General features: G+C 45.2%; 1 protein-coding gene across 2 annotated transcripts in view; it reads left to right on the top strand.

Moving 5' to 3' along the window:
- The window catches only part of RanBPM (Ran-binding protein M), a 58,759-nt gene that overhangs the window by 4,283 nt on the left and 35,308 nt on the right, over window positions 1–19,168 (top strand). For both annotated transcript variants that reach the window (XM_077646653.1, XM_077646654.1), the window contains 3 exons: window positions 451–641; window positions 2,336–2,437; window positions 2,516–2,598. In XM_077646653.1, coding sequence (XP_077502779.1) covers window positions 451–641; window positions 2,336–2,437; window positions 2,516–2,598 — 376 coding nt within the window. The remainder of the gene's footprint in view (window positions 1–450; window positions 642–2,335; window positions 2,438–2,515; window positions 2,599–19,168) is intronic.

Raw genomic sequence — 19,168 nt, forward strand, 5'->3', positions numbered from 1 at the left:
GAAGCTGAAAGCACTGAACAGAAAGTGGATGTCTTGTATTTATTTTGTAGTGGAGTTTTTCAGTTCATTGTTGATGATTTTAATTACCTTTTTATGCCTGTTATCTACTGCGTCGCTTCATCAGGGGATAAGTTCGAAAAGAAAATTTTAGAAGCAAGAGGCAGAACACAAATGCAGGTTGGCTTTATTAGCATCACTGTACCAAGTGCTAGCAAGGAAACTGATATGGGCTGCCTTGTTATGCATGAACCATACTGCCCCAATCTGAACGTATATTTTTCTCTCAAATGTAAATTTATATGGCTTAACATTTATGGAATGTATGGGGTTCAGGCTCTGACCCCTTCCCTTGGTATAGGCATCATGTAAACCTTGTTTGCTGCTAGTTAACATAGTCAAACTTATTGTGCAAGAAAATGATTTTTACTTCTTTGGTGGATGCTTTTGCAGGCTGGGACAAACATTCTTATGGGTACCATGGTGATGATGGCCATAGTTTTTGTTCCAGTGGAACTGGTCAGCCTTATGGCCCAACTTTCACAACTGGTGACGTGATTGGTTGTGGTGTCAACCTAATCGACAATTTGTGCTTCTACACAAAGAACGGCCACAATCTTGGTATTGCCTTTACAGACTTACCGGTGAGAACCTGTGTCCGCGGCCATAGCTGTAAAGTGTTACTAGTCTGAACGACTAAGTTATAACTTTTTACAGTTTATAAATTGTAGGAGATCTGCCACAGCTGCCGATTATTGAATCGCTAAAATTTGTAACCTGTGAAGTTTTACAACTATACATTTGCTAACAGATTTATTGTTGCTTTTCAGTGTTTCATTCATGTTGTGAATTTACCTTATTAAAGCATTTGTAGGCTGTTATAGGCTGTGGTGGCATTCTTGCAACTCCTGCTTTCTTGTTCTCTCTATAGTCCTGAAGAAAAAGAATCATTTGGATTTTCAGTGTTCTGACATGCATAATTAGAGCACACAAAGGTAGAGAAATGAGGGGCTCGTTATGACATTTTTATGAAGGAAGCTAACAGTCTCCGAAACGAAGGAAAGTATAAGGAAGTGTTTCTTTTTATTTTGCGGTGTTAATGGGAACTTATAATGTAATTATTTTATGGATTAAAGATCACAGATTAGAAAGTAGATGAAAAACACGCGGTATGCTACCAGTGGGATCCGAATCCACGACCTCCAAATTTCGTGTGCGGTGCTCTGCCAACTAAGCTATGGTGACGGCTGTCCATTCATCTGCTTTCGGGGGTATTTATATTGTATGTAACCTAACCTTGAGAGTGTTCACCAGTGGCACTTTTGTCCATAGCGATGGATGTAGTACATCGTGTGTGGTAGTTAAGGTCGAGATCAAACCCGCAACCTTGGGATCAGCAGCTGAACTCCAAAGCCTTAGAGTGACCATGGCGAGTTGTCTGTAGCACAGTAATTCAAAATATAGTGCTAGTATAACATTTCGAATGCCAAAAGGACACTTAAAAAAAACTGAAAACCTTATCGTTTTGAGAACTTGGGTAGGAAAGCCAGAAAAATGGGAAGCAAGATATGCTATTTTGATTTTGATTAAAGAGCACCATCGTTTTTCAATTTGATAACCCAGAGCCACAGTTAAACCTTCATTATCAGATGTGGCAACACAAATACCCACGTAAGCATGTGCTGGCATCCCTTGCATGGCCAGTGCACTTCTGCTAAAATTGCCTTTCTAGCTTCTGCGGCTCTACAAGGATTTTCACACTGTGTGCACTGCTGACATGCTTTGGAACATTCATCTCGAACAAACTGTGTGCATTTAACTGAGCATAATCACTGCACTTATTATTGTATACTTTGGTACATAGCCAGAGCATAAAAGACTATCCTTCATACCTGTTTTCATAGTGTGCATCACATGCGCAAGTACATACATAAGGCATAATTGCATAGATTTGTGACGCTTTTACCCATTTTGAAAGTTCAATTTTATATCACCGGTAATGTCTTCATGAAGTTCCTCGGTGTGATTCAGTGCCTTTATGCCTGCTCTCATGTTCATGCTACCTGAACTGGCATGACATGTTTTATTGGCAAACATTGTGAGCACATCATATTTTATTGTTTAGTTATGTTCGAACTGGCTCGACATCCTTTGTGTTGACATTCTTTGCTGAAGAGATCATGTAAGGTGTGCTCATGAGCATGATGTATTGCAGGAGAGTGGGATCACTGGGACTAGTCAAGAATTCATTTTTAGTAATCAAAAGGACATATAACAGCATAAGATTACTTCATATGCTTGATTTTTGTTATGCATTTTTCTTTCTCTTTCTTTACAGCCCAACTTGTACCCCACTGTTGGTTTGCAAACACCAGGTGAGGTGGTGGATGCAAATTTTGGACAGTCTCCTTTTGTCTTTGACATTGAAGACATGATGAAGGTAAGTTTAGAATACATAATTGTGCTTGTGCATGAGCACAGTTGAACTGATATTTCTGTTATTGGGCAAATTTGAAAGGAGCTGATGATGCGGACAAGGACTACAATAGAGAGGTTTCCAGTCAACGACAAGCAAGGTGAATGGCAGACTACATTACACAGGTACTGTTCACTGTGCTTCTCTTTCCTCATTTTGTGCCTAAGATTCGTAGCCACCCATCTCGAATAAATTGAGTGGTGAAGTTTTTATGTTTAAGAACAGAAATTATCAGTGCTGAAATTTAGTCCACCTTTGTCTCTTCCCATCCGAGTGCATATGCTCTCTCTCTCTCTCCTTGTTTCGCATATAACATGAACCAATAACTCTGGAAAGGGTTCATTGGTAGTTTGAAAAATCAGAACTGAAGCAACATTGTTTCCAGTCACCTGGTGCACTTCAATAAATAATTTATTCCTTATTGCCTAGGCGGTGTGGGGTTTTATTGGGGAGATAAATACGTTCTCCCTCATATAACCGCGGCTGACACAGTTCAAAACCACCAGACCCCACCCCGTGATCGCGTACGCTACCGAGCGCTCACTGACCACGGCGGCCCTTGCTCTGAGGGAACAAAGGAACAACATATTGGCTGACACAAACAGGCATATTGCTACAGCAACAATAACGCCAGCTAGCAACAAGGTACGCTAATGAATCAAGGTTGTCCGACTCACCAGCAAGGTTACGAGCGAATGTTCGCCCACGCTAGGGCAAGGGATACTCCGAAGGCCGGATGGGACGAGATATGGGAGCGAGTTTCCCCGTCGCTGCTTCGCCCCGCTGGCGAAGAGCGGAGCCGCGAGCGACACGTCTGCTCGCGCCGATGATCCCAGCCGAAGAGCCTTCTGCCCTCTCCCGCGTACGAGCAGGCTGTCGCGTTGCGACGCTGGCGCCCTAGTTAAGGTAACTAAGAAGGGAATGATGCTCCTCCTCGAGGCGAGGCTGCTGCTGCACGGTGCATCGCGGGAAAGTCTACACAGGGGACTGCAGGGCAGATCCCCACAGTGGTTGTTTTAGAGTAAATAACTTTCACCATTGGAAGTGGATGAAAATTTCAGCTGGAAAAAACCCCCTGACAGAAACTTTTTTTTCATATGACACCGAAATAGTTGAATGCCCTTGCTACCATCCGTCAGAAAACTAAAAAAATACTTTGGTCTAGACTTACTTGCCTTAAATTGAACGTAGAGTGCCAGAAAACACACAAGCTAGACTCGTTATGAGCCAGAAATGACTCTCTGCTTTCAACCACTAGTGCCAAGTGCTAGATGGTTAAATATTCTGCGCCTGACAATGGGCAGAATACTGATGTGACGACCGCTGTGGCCTGCCAGGGTTAGACAACTGTAATCATGACAATGCATGCACCTTTGTGGTTTTGTGCACTTGGTTCAGTGCGTTGGTTCAGTGGTGGGCTCGGTGGCTGTGCCACGACGCAGTCATCAAACCCGCTCGTTTTCGCTACGCAGGTTTTTGCACCGCTCGTCACCCAGATGCTATTTCTGTCCCTGGTTCCCGCCCCTTCGCATGCCACCTCTGCCATCGAATCCCTTCGTTTCAAACCTCCTGCCGGCCTTTCTGCACAGCAGCCTGCGGCTTCAGCCTGTCCGGCAGCGCCACCTCTGCTATTCCTCGACTACCCCCGGACTCACCCATGGTCATTGACAGCGACAGACACGGGGACTATAAAGGCGCATCACCAACGTCCGGCACCCTGTGGGCTCAGTGGCTGTGCCACGATGCAGTCATCAAACCCGCTCGTTTTCGCTACGCAGGTTTTTGCACCGCTCGTCACCCAGATGTTATTCCTGTCCCTGGTTCCTACCCCTTCGCATGCCGCCTCTGCCATCGGATCCCTTCATTTCAAACCTCCCGCTGGCCTTTCTGCACAGAAGCCTGCGGCTTCAGCCTCTCTGGCAGCGCCACCTCTGCTATTCCTCGACTACCCCCGGACTCACCCATGGTCATCGACAGACATGGCGACTATATCGGCGCATCACCCGCGTTCGGCGCCCTGTGAATTCGGTGGCTGTGCCACGATGCAGCCATAAAACCCGCTCGTTTTCGCTACGCAGGTCAGTAAGCAATACTCTCTTTTCACAAAAAAATCGAGCAACTTCTGTCTCCTGCAGCTACCGAGCCCACAGTGCTGCCTTTCTATTGCCCTTGAATGTGCTGGTGTCATGCGTACACTGTTGCTCTTGGCTGGCGATGTTGAATCAAATCCAGGCCCCGAAAAGGTACTAGAGGAACTAAAAAACTGTGTTATGGTCAGTCACAATTAATTGTCAAGGTCCAAGGTCTTGGAAATCAACTTACAACTACGGTACAAGCTATTTCTGATCCTAGTAACAGGTTATTCGCCGTGGAAAATCATTATCAAGGTGTTGTAACCCTACGCACTGACATGGATACAATCTGTGCTAACACTACTCAAACAGCCAAAAAAATCCGAGGTATAGAAGCCCGTTTAAATGACACCGAAAATCGCTCGCGACGTAACAATTTAATTTTTTACAACATTAAAGATGAGAATGCATCCGAAACATACCCCCAATCTGAAGAAACAGTCCTCCGCCTCTGCCGTGATCACTTAGACTTATCCATTGACCCCGTAGAAATTGAAAGGGCTCACCGTCTCGGGCGCCATTCTCCTGACCGCATTCGACCCATAATAGTCAAATTTACATTTTTTATAACCAAGGAGCTGATTCTTTCAAACGGTAGTAAGTTAAAAGGCACCGATTACGGCATAGTGGAGGACTTTTCACGACCTGTCCGAGAAGTGCGAAAGCATCTTGTAAAGTTTGCCAAAGCTACTACCACTAAATTTTCCTTGCGCTACAAAACCTTGTGCATCGGTTCTGAAGGCTATGCATTCGACGAGTCATCACAATCGGTACATGAAATCTCGTAGCATACGACTTACCGTCGCGCTACTAATCTTCCTTGTAAAAGCCTTCTGCGGTAAACTGCCAAATCTTTCTTCTTCTGTTATCTTTACCAGCATACGTAGTTTCCTCCCAAAGCGTGAACACATTTGTAATCTTCTTTCATCATCTGCCAGCAATATACTCGTACTAACAGAAACGTGGCTAACAGACGATGTCACCGGTCCGGAAATTTTAGCTGATTTACCGAATTTTAACGTTTTTCGCAAGGACCGCAAGGGCTCACGAGGAGGTGGTGTTCTTATTGCCACTTGCCAGCTGTTTCCTTGTTCTGTTATTAACATCCAATCGGAGCTTGAAATACTATGGGTAATCTATCGTTCTGTACCACAAATTGTCATACTAGGCGTCTACTACAGACCCCCCTTCAGTAGTCGTCTTTTCTTCACAGTTAAACAATAGTCTAAATAAAATAACTGGCAAATATACCAATGCGCGCATTCTTCTTTTTGTTGATTTTAATTACCCATCCATCGACTGGCTGAACCTAACACCAACAGGCGACACCGAAATGAAGAACTTTGTTGACGTTTGTTTGAATTTCAATCTCACCCAGTTAGTAACTGAACCCACACTTGTCACACATGAATCCTCCAACATCTTGGACCTTATTCTAACTTATCATCCAGAAAGTTTATCGTCGCTTACTTACCACCGCGAAATTAGTGACCACAAAGTTTTACACGCTACTTTCACCGTCATCCCGGAATCGCGCCAAACATTCCATAAAACAATTCGCCTTTATGACAGAGGGAATTACAAAGAAATTAATAATCATTTGATGGCGTTCTTTCCAAACTTTGATACGGGTCTCGATGCTCGATCACTTGAGGACAACTGGCTTACTATCAAAACTAAAATTGCCGAACTCACTACGATGTTCATTCCCACCATCACATTTCGTGCCAGTCACAACAAACCATGGTTTTCAAAGCTCTTAAAAATACTCAAAAACAAAAGAAGAGACTTTTCCGTGCAGCAAAACGCAACCCGAGCGCATGCGCCTGGAACAAATATTACGCAGCCGAATCCACATACCTGCAATCTATCCGTAATGCCAAACGCGCATTTTTCCGAACTAACTTGCCCAAGATCCTAACAAATAACCCAAGGAAGTTCTGGAAAAGTACTAAATCCTCAACAGGCTCCGGTCGTCACACAAGCTAACCCACTTGGCAAGATGACCAGTGACATTGAATGTGCAAATATTTTTAGCACCGCTTTCTCATCTGTCTTCACACACGAAACTGATATGCCACTTTCTACCGCAACTGCCAACCCGAGTTTGCATATGCCTTCAATCATGTTTTCTGTGCACGGCATTATATGTATTATTGAAAATATCAAGATGTCATCTTCTGCGGGTGCTGATGAAATCACCCCCAAGTTCCTCAAAAATACTTGCCATGCTTCCGCAGCGTATCTATCAAAACTTTTTGCACAATCACTTCCCACAGGTAGCATACCCAGCGATAGGGGAACGTTGTTCCAATCTTCAAATCAGGTAACAAAGAATCACCCCTTAACTACCGCCCCATCTCTTTAACAAGTGTGCCATGTAAAATCATCAAACATGTCATTTATTCCCACATAATGAATTTTCTTGACTCTATTAATTTTTTTCATCCTGCTCAACATGGCTTCCGTAAGAGCCTATCCTGCTATACACAATTGGCTATCTTCATCCATGACTTGCATGTGAACCGTGACTGTAACCTTCAAACTGACGCAATATTCCTGGACTTCGTGAAAGCTTTTGACAAAGTACCTCACGAACGCTTGCTACTAAAACTTTCATGGTTAAACCTTCATCCTAACATATTACAGTGGATAAGCGAATTCCTGGCTAACCGCACCCAGTATGTTTACGTTAGTAATCAAGCCTCTAGTTCTCTTCCCGTAACATCAGGTGTTCCGCAAGGATCAGTCCTTGGCCCGCTATTATTTTTAATATACGTTAATGACCTACCAAGGCATGTCTCTTGTAACGTCCGTATTTTTGCCGATGACTGTGTTATCTATCGCACAATCAATAATGCCTCTGATCAGTTAGCCCTCCAGAATGACTTGACTTATTCAGCATACAGGACTAGTGTAATCAATGGCTCGTGGAACTAAATTTCAATAAATGTAAACTCATGCCATTTAACCGAAAACGTAATCCTCTCCTGCTCTAGTATAAAATCTCTCACGTCACGGTAGAATTAACTCGTACTTATAAATACCTCGGCGTAACATTGTCCAATGATCTAACCTGGAACGCGCATGTGACAAAAGTCATATCATCCGCTAAAAGAAGCCTTGCATTCTTAAAACGACATCTACGCCATGCGCCACAAAACAAAATTACTTGCCTACAAATCACTTGTCCGTTCTAAATTAGAATACGCCTCTGCTATTTGGAGCCCTAACCAAAATTATGTAACAAATTTCCTAGAATCAGTACAAAGTCGAGCCACAAGATTTATATATTCGTGCTATTCATATAATGTTAGTATATCATCATTAAAAGCGGAGGCAGGCTTAACATCTCTAGCTTGTAGACGTCGTATCACTAGTATGTGCTTGTTTCATAAATTTTCTTGCAGCTCACTTCGTCACCCGCCCTACATCAATCCGCCAGCACGCATTTCCTCCCGCATTGGTCATCCCCTTCAAGTTGCCCGGCCTCGTATGCGCACTACTACATTTGCATCGTCATTCTTTCCATGCTCAGCCACGGACTGCAACAGCCTTCCACACGGCATCGCCGCGATCACCTGTCCATCAACATTTGTGAATTGTTTAGCTACTATATTTAACAGCGAATAACTTTTGTACCTTACGTGTTTTCTTTGTTTATTAAAAGGACACTGAGGAGAACCCCATCAAATTTTTTTTGTTAGCAAAATCTGATAGTTCGGCATTTCATGGCTTTGTTGCCGCTTGTCCGGGGGCGAAAGATGCATTTATTTCAAAGAAATTTGCATTCGAAGTTTAAAAAGATTTTCCCGCCGCTCCGATTCAAACTCGAGAACTCTTATGACGTCACAGGACGGAGTGACGCGTAACGTGACGTAAACGGAGACTCCGTGATTTCTGGTGGCTAGCGGTGCGGTCTAGCAGCTGCCCAAAATGAAAGCTACCGCCGCCGCACCTTTAAGGCATCTATCGGGGGTCGCTACCATCGCTTCGTTTACGTTTGCACCGGCATCTTGCCAGCGTTACGATGGATCCCGTTCCCGAACCCAATGACGTAGTTCTCGCAAAATCTCCGACCTGCATTTCAGCGACCTCAGCCCCACAGAGCGTGCGATGCTTTTGAGGGAGCATGGTTAGGTTAGGCACCAGCGGGTCGTTTCCCCCTTCCTCAGTGAGCAGCCATTGCAAACTAAATATCATAACCCCAGTGCGGGGAATCGTGAGGCGCCAGGACAAGGTCGGTGCCTTGCGCCCATGTCACCCCAGTGCAAGAATTTTCGAGCTAGCATCAATAACAGCGAAGATATAGACGATTAAAAATTATGCTCCTCCTCTCCCCCCTCAACTCGTACCGAAGAGCACCAGAAAAAAAAATTAAGAAAACAGCTCTGTGACTGGGCCCCGCCCATGAATACGTCATCCGCTGACGTTTATTTTTCAACTTCCGGTTGTCGCTCCTGGCCCCCCAGCAGCAGCGTCGGTGGCGTGGTGGCATCTCTCCGGTCTATTCGCCTTCCTGGATTGCGGCACGTGTCAGGCTTTTTTGCTTGTCATCTGTGGTAATTAGCAGTAATAAATCCGGACCTCGAGGTGCGACTGCTCGCTTTTACGGCCGCGATGGGCATCGAGCCGTATGCGTGCGCACGAAGAGCCGTGCGAGTGGCTCAGGAACTCCCGACAGTAGGAGGTGGCAGAGGAAAATTGAAACCATATGCGCGAAGGCAATGCCCTGGCTCGCGCTTGCCCAAGAGGGTTGCGCGGCGGCACGAGCAGAAGATTTTCACGGCTACCGGAAGTGTGCCCGTGACATCGTGGCTGCCGTAGCTCCAGTGAATGAGAGCGTGTGGTGGCCTGGTGACGTCATGGGTACTGTGACGTCTTTCTTTCACGATTTTAGTTCCAAAATCGGTCACTACGAGCACACCAATCGGCCTGCGAATTTAAAAAAACACTGTTTTTAAAAGTTCATAATAAATTGCCGGCTCAGTTCTGAAGACTCGTACTTCGTGTGAATGCTTCTTAGCATCATTTCTAAGCATTGAAAACATTTACAAGTGACTTTTTATTCGTTGCATAGTCCCTTTAAATTAGCCGAGAGCTCGAAAAGAACAGCTCCGCCCAACTGCCGAAGCTATTGAATTACGTCACAACGCGCACCTCGCATCGGAGCCGAATCAGTCTGGCCGGGCCGGCGGCGGCTGGCGCACTCGGTGCGAAATAGAGACATGCTCCAAGTCTTCCCGCCAGTGCGATCAGAGTGCGCCGAAGCCGCCGAACGTGTCGGCGGTCAAACGCAGTTGGAGTATAGAGGGTCTCGCTTTGGCCGACGTGACGTCGCCGTGCAGCACGCGCGCGCATTACGCCGGAGCATAAACGCACCTTAACAGAGCCTGCGCTTAACCGCTAACCAACGTATTTGGTGGCGGCATCTATGGGAGCCACTGAAACCCCCCGCCCACTCACTGAATAAAAAAAAAAGATCCTGTGCCAAGGTTCGGAATCGAACCAGGACCTTTGGCGTTTGAGGCGGAGACTCTACCACTCTGCCACGACGGCTCAAATTGACACTATCAATAAAGGCGCATCTAGTGAATGCACTCTTCCGATGCAGAAATTTCCGTGCTTTCGCTCTGTATATCCTGGCCTAACAGAGCTAGGCCATCAGCAATTTTTCTGAACTGCCTTGTATCTTGTCCCCCGTCCCTAATAAACGATTTCCGTTAAGTAGTTTGAAGTTGACTGGCACAGCCGGGAATGTTTCGCCGGGCAAGCGTGCGAAGGCACAAGTGCTGCCTTGTACGATCACCGACCATCGTGCCATCATAGTTTTTCATTGACCGTGGCGATCATCTGACCAGCCTTGACAGGCTCATTCAAAGGTTAACTAGCACTTGAAGCGGCACTTGGAGTTGCTCTGCTGTTCGGCACTTGTAAATCGAGGCACGTCAAAAACAATACCACGGGGCAACCAAAGCTCAGACGCGAAGCGCCATAACAAATCGAAACTCTCCTGGCCATCTGTGGCGCCACCAAGCATCGGTTTTCTTTGTTTCCAACATTCAGGTTGTCTTTTGTCTGTCTTCCTTGTGTGATAAAAGTGCACTATAGGTTTTAAAACAAAACTTACTTCAATATTGAACCGCGCAACCTTCCTTTTTCAGCGTCAGAGATTCGCGCATTCCATGTAGAAAGGAAAATTCCTCCAAGGTGGCGTCTCTTGTCCTATGACGTCACCATGCTTGTACTTGCAAGATTGAACTGTGGCGGCGATACCTGTTTTTTGGTTTAATGCTGTTTTCTACCTTACAAGAGCTTTGCTTTCAGTAAGAGCGGCGTTTTTGTGATCAGGAGCTGGTATTCTATCGATACAAGCCAACTTCAATTTCTCCTCAGTGTCCCTTTAAATCTGATTTATACATGTAACCCACCCCTTATGTAGCACTCCCAATCCCGGGGGCCTTTAAGGTAAGAAAGTGAAGTGAAGTATAAAGAAATGGTTGAAGAAGGCTGTCTTTTGTAATTTGAGCTATTTGATGTTTCTTCTGGGTGCTCTGCAACAGGGGTTCTCAAATTGGCCTCCACAGAACCCACGAGTTCCTTAAAGTACGATTTTGGTTCCCTAAGCACACAGTGTATACATGCATGCTTCAGGCCCACCTTTCTTTTACCTACTTTATTATGGGACTGACCGTACTGTAGTTGCTTATAGTGGACCATTTCAATATACAGCCAATCATTAGCAATTGAATTCGGGAATTGACCGCAGCGGTGGCCGAGTGGTTGAGCATCCGCCTTGCATCCGGGAGGTGCGGGGTTCGATCCCGAGTGCCGCCGGGTACCCAGCGGTGATACATTGGGTACAAGCTTTCCCCTGGTCTGGTGCTCGGCTTATTTAGGGTGAAATGCTTGGGAAATGGGTCTTTGACCCCACCTTGAGAAATCGAAAATACCTTGTGCCATGGCGCTCTTTGGCCTCATATGCCCTTGCGCCATAAAAATTCATCATCATCATCATGAATTCGGGAATTTTTTTAGAGGCCGTGCGTCTGCATGTTTTTTTTTAAATGTGGCAGTGGTAGTAGCGCCATTCCGCAAAACCGTGTGACAGCAGAGGAGTGAAGCTATTCTCAGCGTGTGAGAGCAGAGGAGTGAAGTCTCCACCTTCCAGAAGGCCTCCACCCACCAGAAGCCCATGAGAGGAGCCTAATACGCCACCCATACACCCTCCTGCACCCTTCATCCACCAGAGCAAAGGTTCACTCACCTTCAGCCTCCAGAAGCCTCCTCCACCAGATCCCCATGAGAGGAGCCCACCATACATCCGCCTCCATCCTCCAGGAAGCCTCACACATCTCAGCCACCAGAAGCTCTCAAGAGGAGTCCGCCACCCACCCGCATGCCCATTTCCACCTTCCAGAAGGCCTTAACCCGCCTCCACCCTCCACAAGTCCACACAGAAATGGAATGAAAAAGTGATGGGGAAATCAAATTCAAAGGCACGATGGGAAGGTGACCAATGTAAAGCGAAAGCCAGCAGCCCCCTGCGATTGCAGCTTCGCCACATCAGTTCGTATGATCGTCTGTCAGTTTTTTTTTCCTTTGTTCTTTTTTTTTTGCATGCATGTTAGGAAGAAAGGGACTGAAGCCAAGATATGCAGGATTCCTCAGCACATTTAAAGCCATAGGAGTTGAGAACCCCTGCATTTGCAACTTTCTTACAATCTTTCACTTATCTAGCACTCCAAACATTAATTGTTTAGTTATAGCAAAATGAGGTAATAAATAAACAAATTAAATTACTGGAAGCACTAGATGGGCACAAAAATATCATCTCACTTTTATTGTCTTGAATTGGACTAGTATATTTTTTAACATTAGTTTATGTTGGGTTAAATATCCGTGCAAACAAATTGGCCATGTATTCAAAGGTCTATAAGGATGTCTCGAAATGCTTAGAAATGGTTACTTGATGCATCTACAGAGTGTGTTTTTCATGAACACTAGGTATGAAGATAATTGCTACAAATATGTAAAATACATTATTTTTTCACATGCAGGCATACCGGTATATGTTGGTATAGTAACGTTGTAGGTTGCCGCATAGCCACAAATTTCAGGTGAAGGAGGGTAAAGGGGGAGCGAGGAGCAGAAAGGGCATGAATGTAAACTAGCCTGTCAGGCTGTTCCACATAGTGGACAGTGGCTTTAGCTTTATTAGCTACCCTTTGGGTAGGTATACCTCTTTCCAAAAAGGCACTAGCATAAGTAACACTGTACTGCTTGCTCTTTGCCAGAAAAGACCTAAGCATAATCATTTAGTAGTTGCATTTTTATTGTATATGTAGCCATTCTTTGCCTGTTCCTTGGCTGTTTTAGAAGGCACAAAGGAGCCTTCTTATAAAGGGACTGCTGGAAATGCTACTGTGGCTGTACTACATCTGGCTAGTGAAAATAACTTGCAATCACTGCCATTAAAATAACGTCAGCTTTTTTTCGCCTGCTCACTAGCTGTTTGTGGACAGCTCAGACCATATGCAGTAGACTTGCGTTGAAACGAACTCAGCTAAGACGAATTCTCGGATATGATGAACAGTGCGAGACCATTTGGTTGTTTTCCTGTAGGATTCAATGTAAAATAAATCTGCTTAAGGGGGGGATGTAGGTCTTAAAACTATTTTTTATTTCTGGCGCAATCCTAATCGTAATTGCCTCAAAAGATTGTTTTAAGTGTTTTTTCTTATGTAGAGTACAAATATGCAATTAGATTTTGAATAGCTCAACTGGACATACTGGAATATGAGTTATAAGGAGTTTTGGGGTTTTAATAGGGCTCTTTGTTATATACTGTTAGCCAAAAAAAGTTTTCAAATTCTTAGAAATGTTAACAGTATTGCATCATACGCACTTTGTGCAGTGATGCTGCTTTTACACTTGCCTCAGTGAAAATACAGTAGTAAAAAAAAATTATGAATAGAATCTACAAAATTGTTTGGCTGGTAATTTAGGAAAGAAACAAATTAAATATAATGCATATTGTGAAAGCCAGTAGGAATAGCATCATAGCATAGCTCTACTGCTGAATAAATTGCTACCAAGCCTATTTAAGTTGCCCAAAATAAACCAGAGAACAAGCCCTTAAGACAGAGGTTATTCGTAAAATCATGAACTGATTCGTCTCTGTGCACTTTTCTGAGCTGTAGGAAAATGGCTGCAGAGTTGGCTGCACTGCTCTGATGCCATCTTGCGAAGTGTCAAATGAAAGGGTGTGAAACGAGCTTTCAAACGATATCAACATGGTGGTGGACACAGTACTTTGTTTTATGTGAAAACAAGCTGACACAAAGCCGCCTTTTGGTATCGCTCTCCAGTAAGCATGTTAAAAAAAATGAAAATAACGATTTAATCCTATTTGAAAAATAAGGAGTAGTGTTTATTTCATTTTAAAGAAAGGGGAGAGATTAGCAAAATGCACAACAAATCGAATATCTTCGAAAAAATGCTAAAACAAACTGCGAATCGAATTGGAACTTTTTCAGATAGGAACTAAAAGGAAGATGCATGTGGAAACAAATATTTTCAGATGTGAGGTATTTCTATCTACTTATTATAGCCGCAATGGTGTGGGACCTGAACTTTAGCTTCACAAGTGCGATTCTCTCTTAGCAAGTCTGTTCAGACGAACTGCAGATTATAGAAACCTTAGTTTGTAGAAGTGAAAGAGCGACAAGCCTCAAAGTAACACTGGAAAGTCAACCTCAAGTTCGTGCACAATGGTTCAGTGTTGTTTCACTGCTTTAGAGAGTTTATTTTCGTTTGGATAAGGGACACTTGCATCTCGGCGTCAGCCAACACTTTCTTCTTTTTCAGCTCGAGCTGTTTCACAGAAGTGGCGGCATGCTTCCTTTCCCGTTCCTTCCTCAGTGCATCGGCCCTTTCTGCTCTTGTCCTCTCCAGCTCCTCTATTCACTGTGCGTTCGCCCCACGGACCATTTGAAGCATCCTCTTGGTTAGCTAAACGTTGGTAACTCCTCCTGCCAACATTACGGCATCATACACGATTCGCAGGGTGACCAAAGATTGCTCCTTCTGATTTTCAACAAGGCATTCCTTGTTAATAGAAAATCCCGGCTTGATAGGCGCATTTCCATGCGAAAGAGACAAAATCACCTTCAAAAATGTGAACAGTTCTTTGTTTGAACCACAGATGCCTGCCCAAAGGGCATCCAGCCGATGCATGCTCCTATTGAAATTTTTCAATGCCGCTTGCGTCGAGGCTAGGGAGCATACATGCTTGTAGGACCACATCACCCGGTCAGCTTCTTTTCCTGTCATCCATTGGTGCTCCATAAGTGCATCATTTAGACGCTGTTGCCAGAGATCGGGATTCAGCGCGCACGCGGGATCCAGAGGTGACGATCCCCTCGCCAGCTTGAATCTCAATGGCGACCTCTTTGTGATCTTTTTAGCGCAGTTCTTCACGAAAGTGGTGCAGTCCCTTCTGAACCCTAGGATAGCGGAATCGAAGTTTCGGGGCCTTTCGGAGCGCATTCTTCGCAGCAAACCCAAGGTCAACCTTGGGCGTCGTAACTACGTTCGCTGTAAGGTTTATGTCCACCTTGATCAACTTCACCGGACTGTCCGCCGTCATTATTCTTTCTTTACTATTCTACTCATTAGTGATCGTAGAAGGTTCTCCAATGCTGCGCCAAGAAATGGAAGCGTAGGCGAATCGGTCTGGAACTGAGCCAGGAATGGCTGCAGTTCCTCCGCAATGCCAAGCATAAAGGTTAGCTTTGCAGACAGCAGAGGATCGTGAGTGGCTGTTTCGACCAGGCATAACAACTAGCGCTGCTCGGTCGGTTGTCCTCGTTTCGACACTACTCGACGTACACTTCTACGTACAGCAGAATCTCAAAAGCTCTTGAAATTACAGGAACATTTCCAAGCCACCACACAGCGCAAAACTTCATAGGGTAAATGTTGCTCCTAGTTATGTGTGCGTATTCAGCGTGTCGGGCAGGTACACATTTGAATAAGTTGTACAAAGCACGAAGAAATTCCACGAGCTGCCGACCTGTTGCCGCGTGTCCAGTTTTGAAAGCACCGTTTGCAACATGAAGGCCACAGCTACCAACTTCGAGAATACGACGGCCGTCGCTGGATTCACAAAGTTCTTGTTTGATCTCGCGGAGAAATTTTATGTTTACATTTGGCCCATCCAGAGATCTGAAGAATTTTTGATCGGGAGAGTCCATCTGTGGAAGTCTTATAAGCGGACACCAATTCTTCTACCTGCATGCGCCCCAGAAAGCATGACGTCAAGTAGCGCGTTTTCACGCTCTGCTCTGCATCCGACCAAAAGCGAACCACACGTCCATTTGCTCTTTTTATGCAACTTTGTTTAACGATTCGTCAAACGCCACGACGAGGTGGGAGGCTTACTTCCGACATGCGGTTCTCCTTGAAGAAAGGTGCGAGGCCATAGACAATAGTATATCCTACCTTGTTTTTGCTAAGCTGCATTTTCTTGGCTGTTGCTGATGATGGGAACATCAAAGGGAACAGAGAAGCCGACGCCGCGGCAGCACGGAGTGATGTGTGCGTCATAACTGCGTTGAGACACCACATCACTTCAGCATTTATGACCTCTAAGTCACACTGAAAGATACCTTTGCTGTACGATCAAGTTGGACGTCCGTCACAGTAGTTGAAGCACTTGAAGGATGCGCAGAAACTGGCGGCACTGGCCCGGCATTGGTCACAGCGCTGGTTGGCAGTGTCAAAAATGAGGCTACAGAGGGTGTCCCAGCATTGGTCACAGTGGTGGCTGGCGGTGTCAAAAATGAGGCTACAGAGAGTGTCCTGGCTCCTGTAATGGTCAGTCGGTGCTTCTTACTTTCAGCGTGACTCGTCACTGCTCTTCTTCCCATGTGGCTGAGCGAAAAATGCTTTCTGCGTAGCGCACAGTACACTGCGTTCGGGTTACTTTCGACGGGCCTAATCCAGGCTGCAAACTCGCAATGTTTCGCATTCATCCAGTCCTGGATGAAAGTGAACTTGAAAGCCGTCATGCTTGACACATTGCACACAGCTTGCCTGTGGGACCACAGGAGTCATTAAAACTTAAGTTGGTTCAAAACAGCGCAGCTAAGTATGGACAGAATTCGTTGCTTTGCTAGCGTCGGCAGATCGCTAAAAGGTGCAAAACTATTTCCCTTTCTCCCAAATCTGCACCCTGCAGCAGAAATGGACATTTCCATCAAGGAGATGCGCAGGTAGGAAGAGTTCATTTGGGACCATCGCAAGTTCTCACAAAACTTTCTGCCGTCCTGTTGGGGCTGTCTGGGGAAAACAATCGGAGGCCGCTGGGCGTCGAACAGCGCTCATGCGAACCGTAGGAAGCGCGCCCGCTGCCGCCGCCCTGCACAGCGCCGGGGAAGCGCAGGAAAGTGTCCGCTTTCGACGTAGTGCGCATTGAAATCGGAAGCGCCACAAAGCTTTTTGCCGCCTTGCTGGGATGCCCCACCTGACAGCACAACGTTGGAGGCCAGTGGTCACTGAGGGGAGGACGCGTAACGCCGCACTGGGCAATCCGTGCAATACCTGTCCGCATTGTGTACACGAGGCAGCATTATAGGGACTTTAGTTCCTTTTATGTAGGACTGCAGCTAATTTTCCCTGATGTAAGCACAAATGCCCCTAGTTTTCCCTGAGTTTTTCCAGATTATCTGAATTCCCGGTTTTCACGGTTTTCCCGGTTGGTAGACACCCTGGCAGACACCCTGTGGTTGGGATTGCGATTGTTTGTGTGAAGTGGAAATCATTGCGATGCTCGCACTTCATTTTTCAGCCACACAACTCTCAAAATATTCAGTTTTTCTGTATTTTGGGATTTTTTTTAGCATGGATATTTTGCGGAGATTTAGCCTGAAGTATATTTGGCATGAAAAACTTTTTAAGAAATGTCTTTTTTGCAATTTTTGAGACCTCAACACCCACATTCCTTTTTAATGAACTGGTTTGCATGTCCTGCGGCTAATACGAACTTTCGCAGCGACCACAAATCATGGCGACCTTGTGCAATGGAACTCATTGGTCATGTACATGGCACTGTCAAGGACAGAAAATAACATATATAATGCTTCTATGCAGGAAATGCGCACCCACACAAGATAGCTTCTGCACACTTTCGTACATAACTGCAGGGAACCAGTCTTGCTGGAGAGCGATTTCTTGGGAAGGGGGGGGGGGGCATTCTTTCCAGTGTGGAAAAGACCAGGCATCATAGTGTCTGCGCTGGCACAGAGATCCCACATGGTCAGATCTTCGCATTGCACGCGCATTGCTTCTCACAGACTAAAAGAGGCATGTGCGCAAAGTTCACCCACTCGTTGACTTGGGGCTTAAAACTTAAGGTCAGCATTTTCAGCCGAGGTGGCGTCACAGCACGCATTATCGCGATGCAGAGAGGGCCAGATATCAGCGTTGCGGGCATTACTTATGACATACAGAAAGGCGTGTGGTGTGCCTGCTCATGTAGTCAGTTACAGCTGTGCTGCAGAATGAGCAAGATAAGAGATGAATAGCTACACTGCTGGTCACCTCCGAAGCACTTAGAGCAGGATGGAAAGAAAAAATAGGAAAAAAAACGCACACAAACAGCACTCTGGGATACAGTGAGAAAAAAAAGAGACGGTGAAAAAAAAAGAAAAGTACACCAGTGCCATTTTCAAGTAGGATGACATGAGCCTGTTTCATGCTCTCAGTCTTTAGCTCACTTCATGCATATGTACAGTGCAATAAATGCTCTATTTGCAATTATCCTCTCTCTGAAACTCTATTCATTGTTTTCATGTAACAAATATGGAGCTGCTGTCGTGGCTCAGTGGTTATGGTGCTTGCCTTCCACTGCAGTGTCCCTCACGGCCTGAGTCTCTTTAGGATGTTTTTACCTCATCAACCAACCAACCAACCAACATACTAAATATGGACACATCTAGTATGTTCGCCTATCTTTTTGAGGGCACTTCTGATGAGATTAACAAATTTTCTGGTCCCTTCAAGTTCATGTTAAAGGGAGCCTACTGTATATATTATATACCCTGTGGTGACTTTGACGTAATGTTGAAAGTTAGTGCCCATTCTGTCTACTTCTGTGTCTTTGTCCATGTTGTTTTTGTGCTCCCTCATTTCATTTTTAAAGGGACACCCAAGGGCAAATTCAAGTTGGCCTGATTTGATAAGGTACTACATTCTAATCACAGTGGAACCGCTCTCGCCAAAAACAATCTTTTACAAGCTAGGGAAAAAAAAACGAAATACAGGTGTGGCCTTCACTGGCCATTTTCACAAGTAAAATGCATGCGTTGACACTGATTTTAGTGCACGGATCCCGAAGGTTATGCTACACTGCCTTTCACTTCAAAACGGTGGCAGTGTGTCCTTTCCAGTCAGATCGTCAAGAGTTTGAATCAATTGGAGGGAAGATTTTTAAATTGGGTAAATGCATCTTATATGGCTGGAAAAAGTCAGCATAGCAGCAAAGAGCCAGAGAATCTAT

The sequence above is a fragment of the Amblyomma americanum genome, chromosome 1 (assembly GCF_052857255.1).
Source record: "Amblyomma americanum isolate KBUSLIRL-KWMA chromosome 1, ASM5285725v1, whole genome shotgun sequence".
NCBI lineage: Eukaryota > Metazoa > Arthropoda > Arachnida > Ixodida > Ixodidae > Amblyomma > Amblyomma americanum.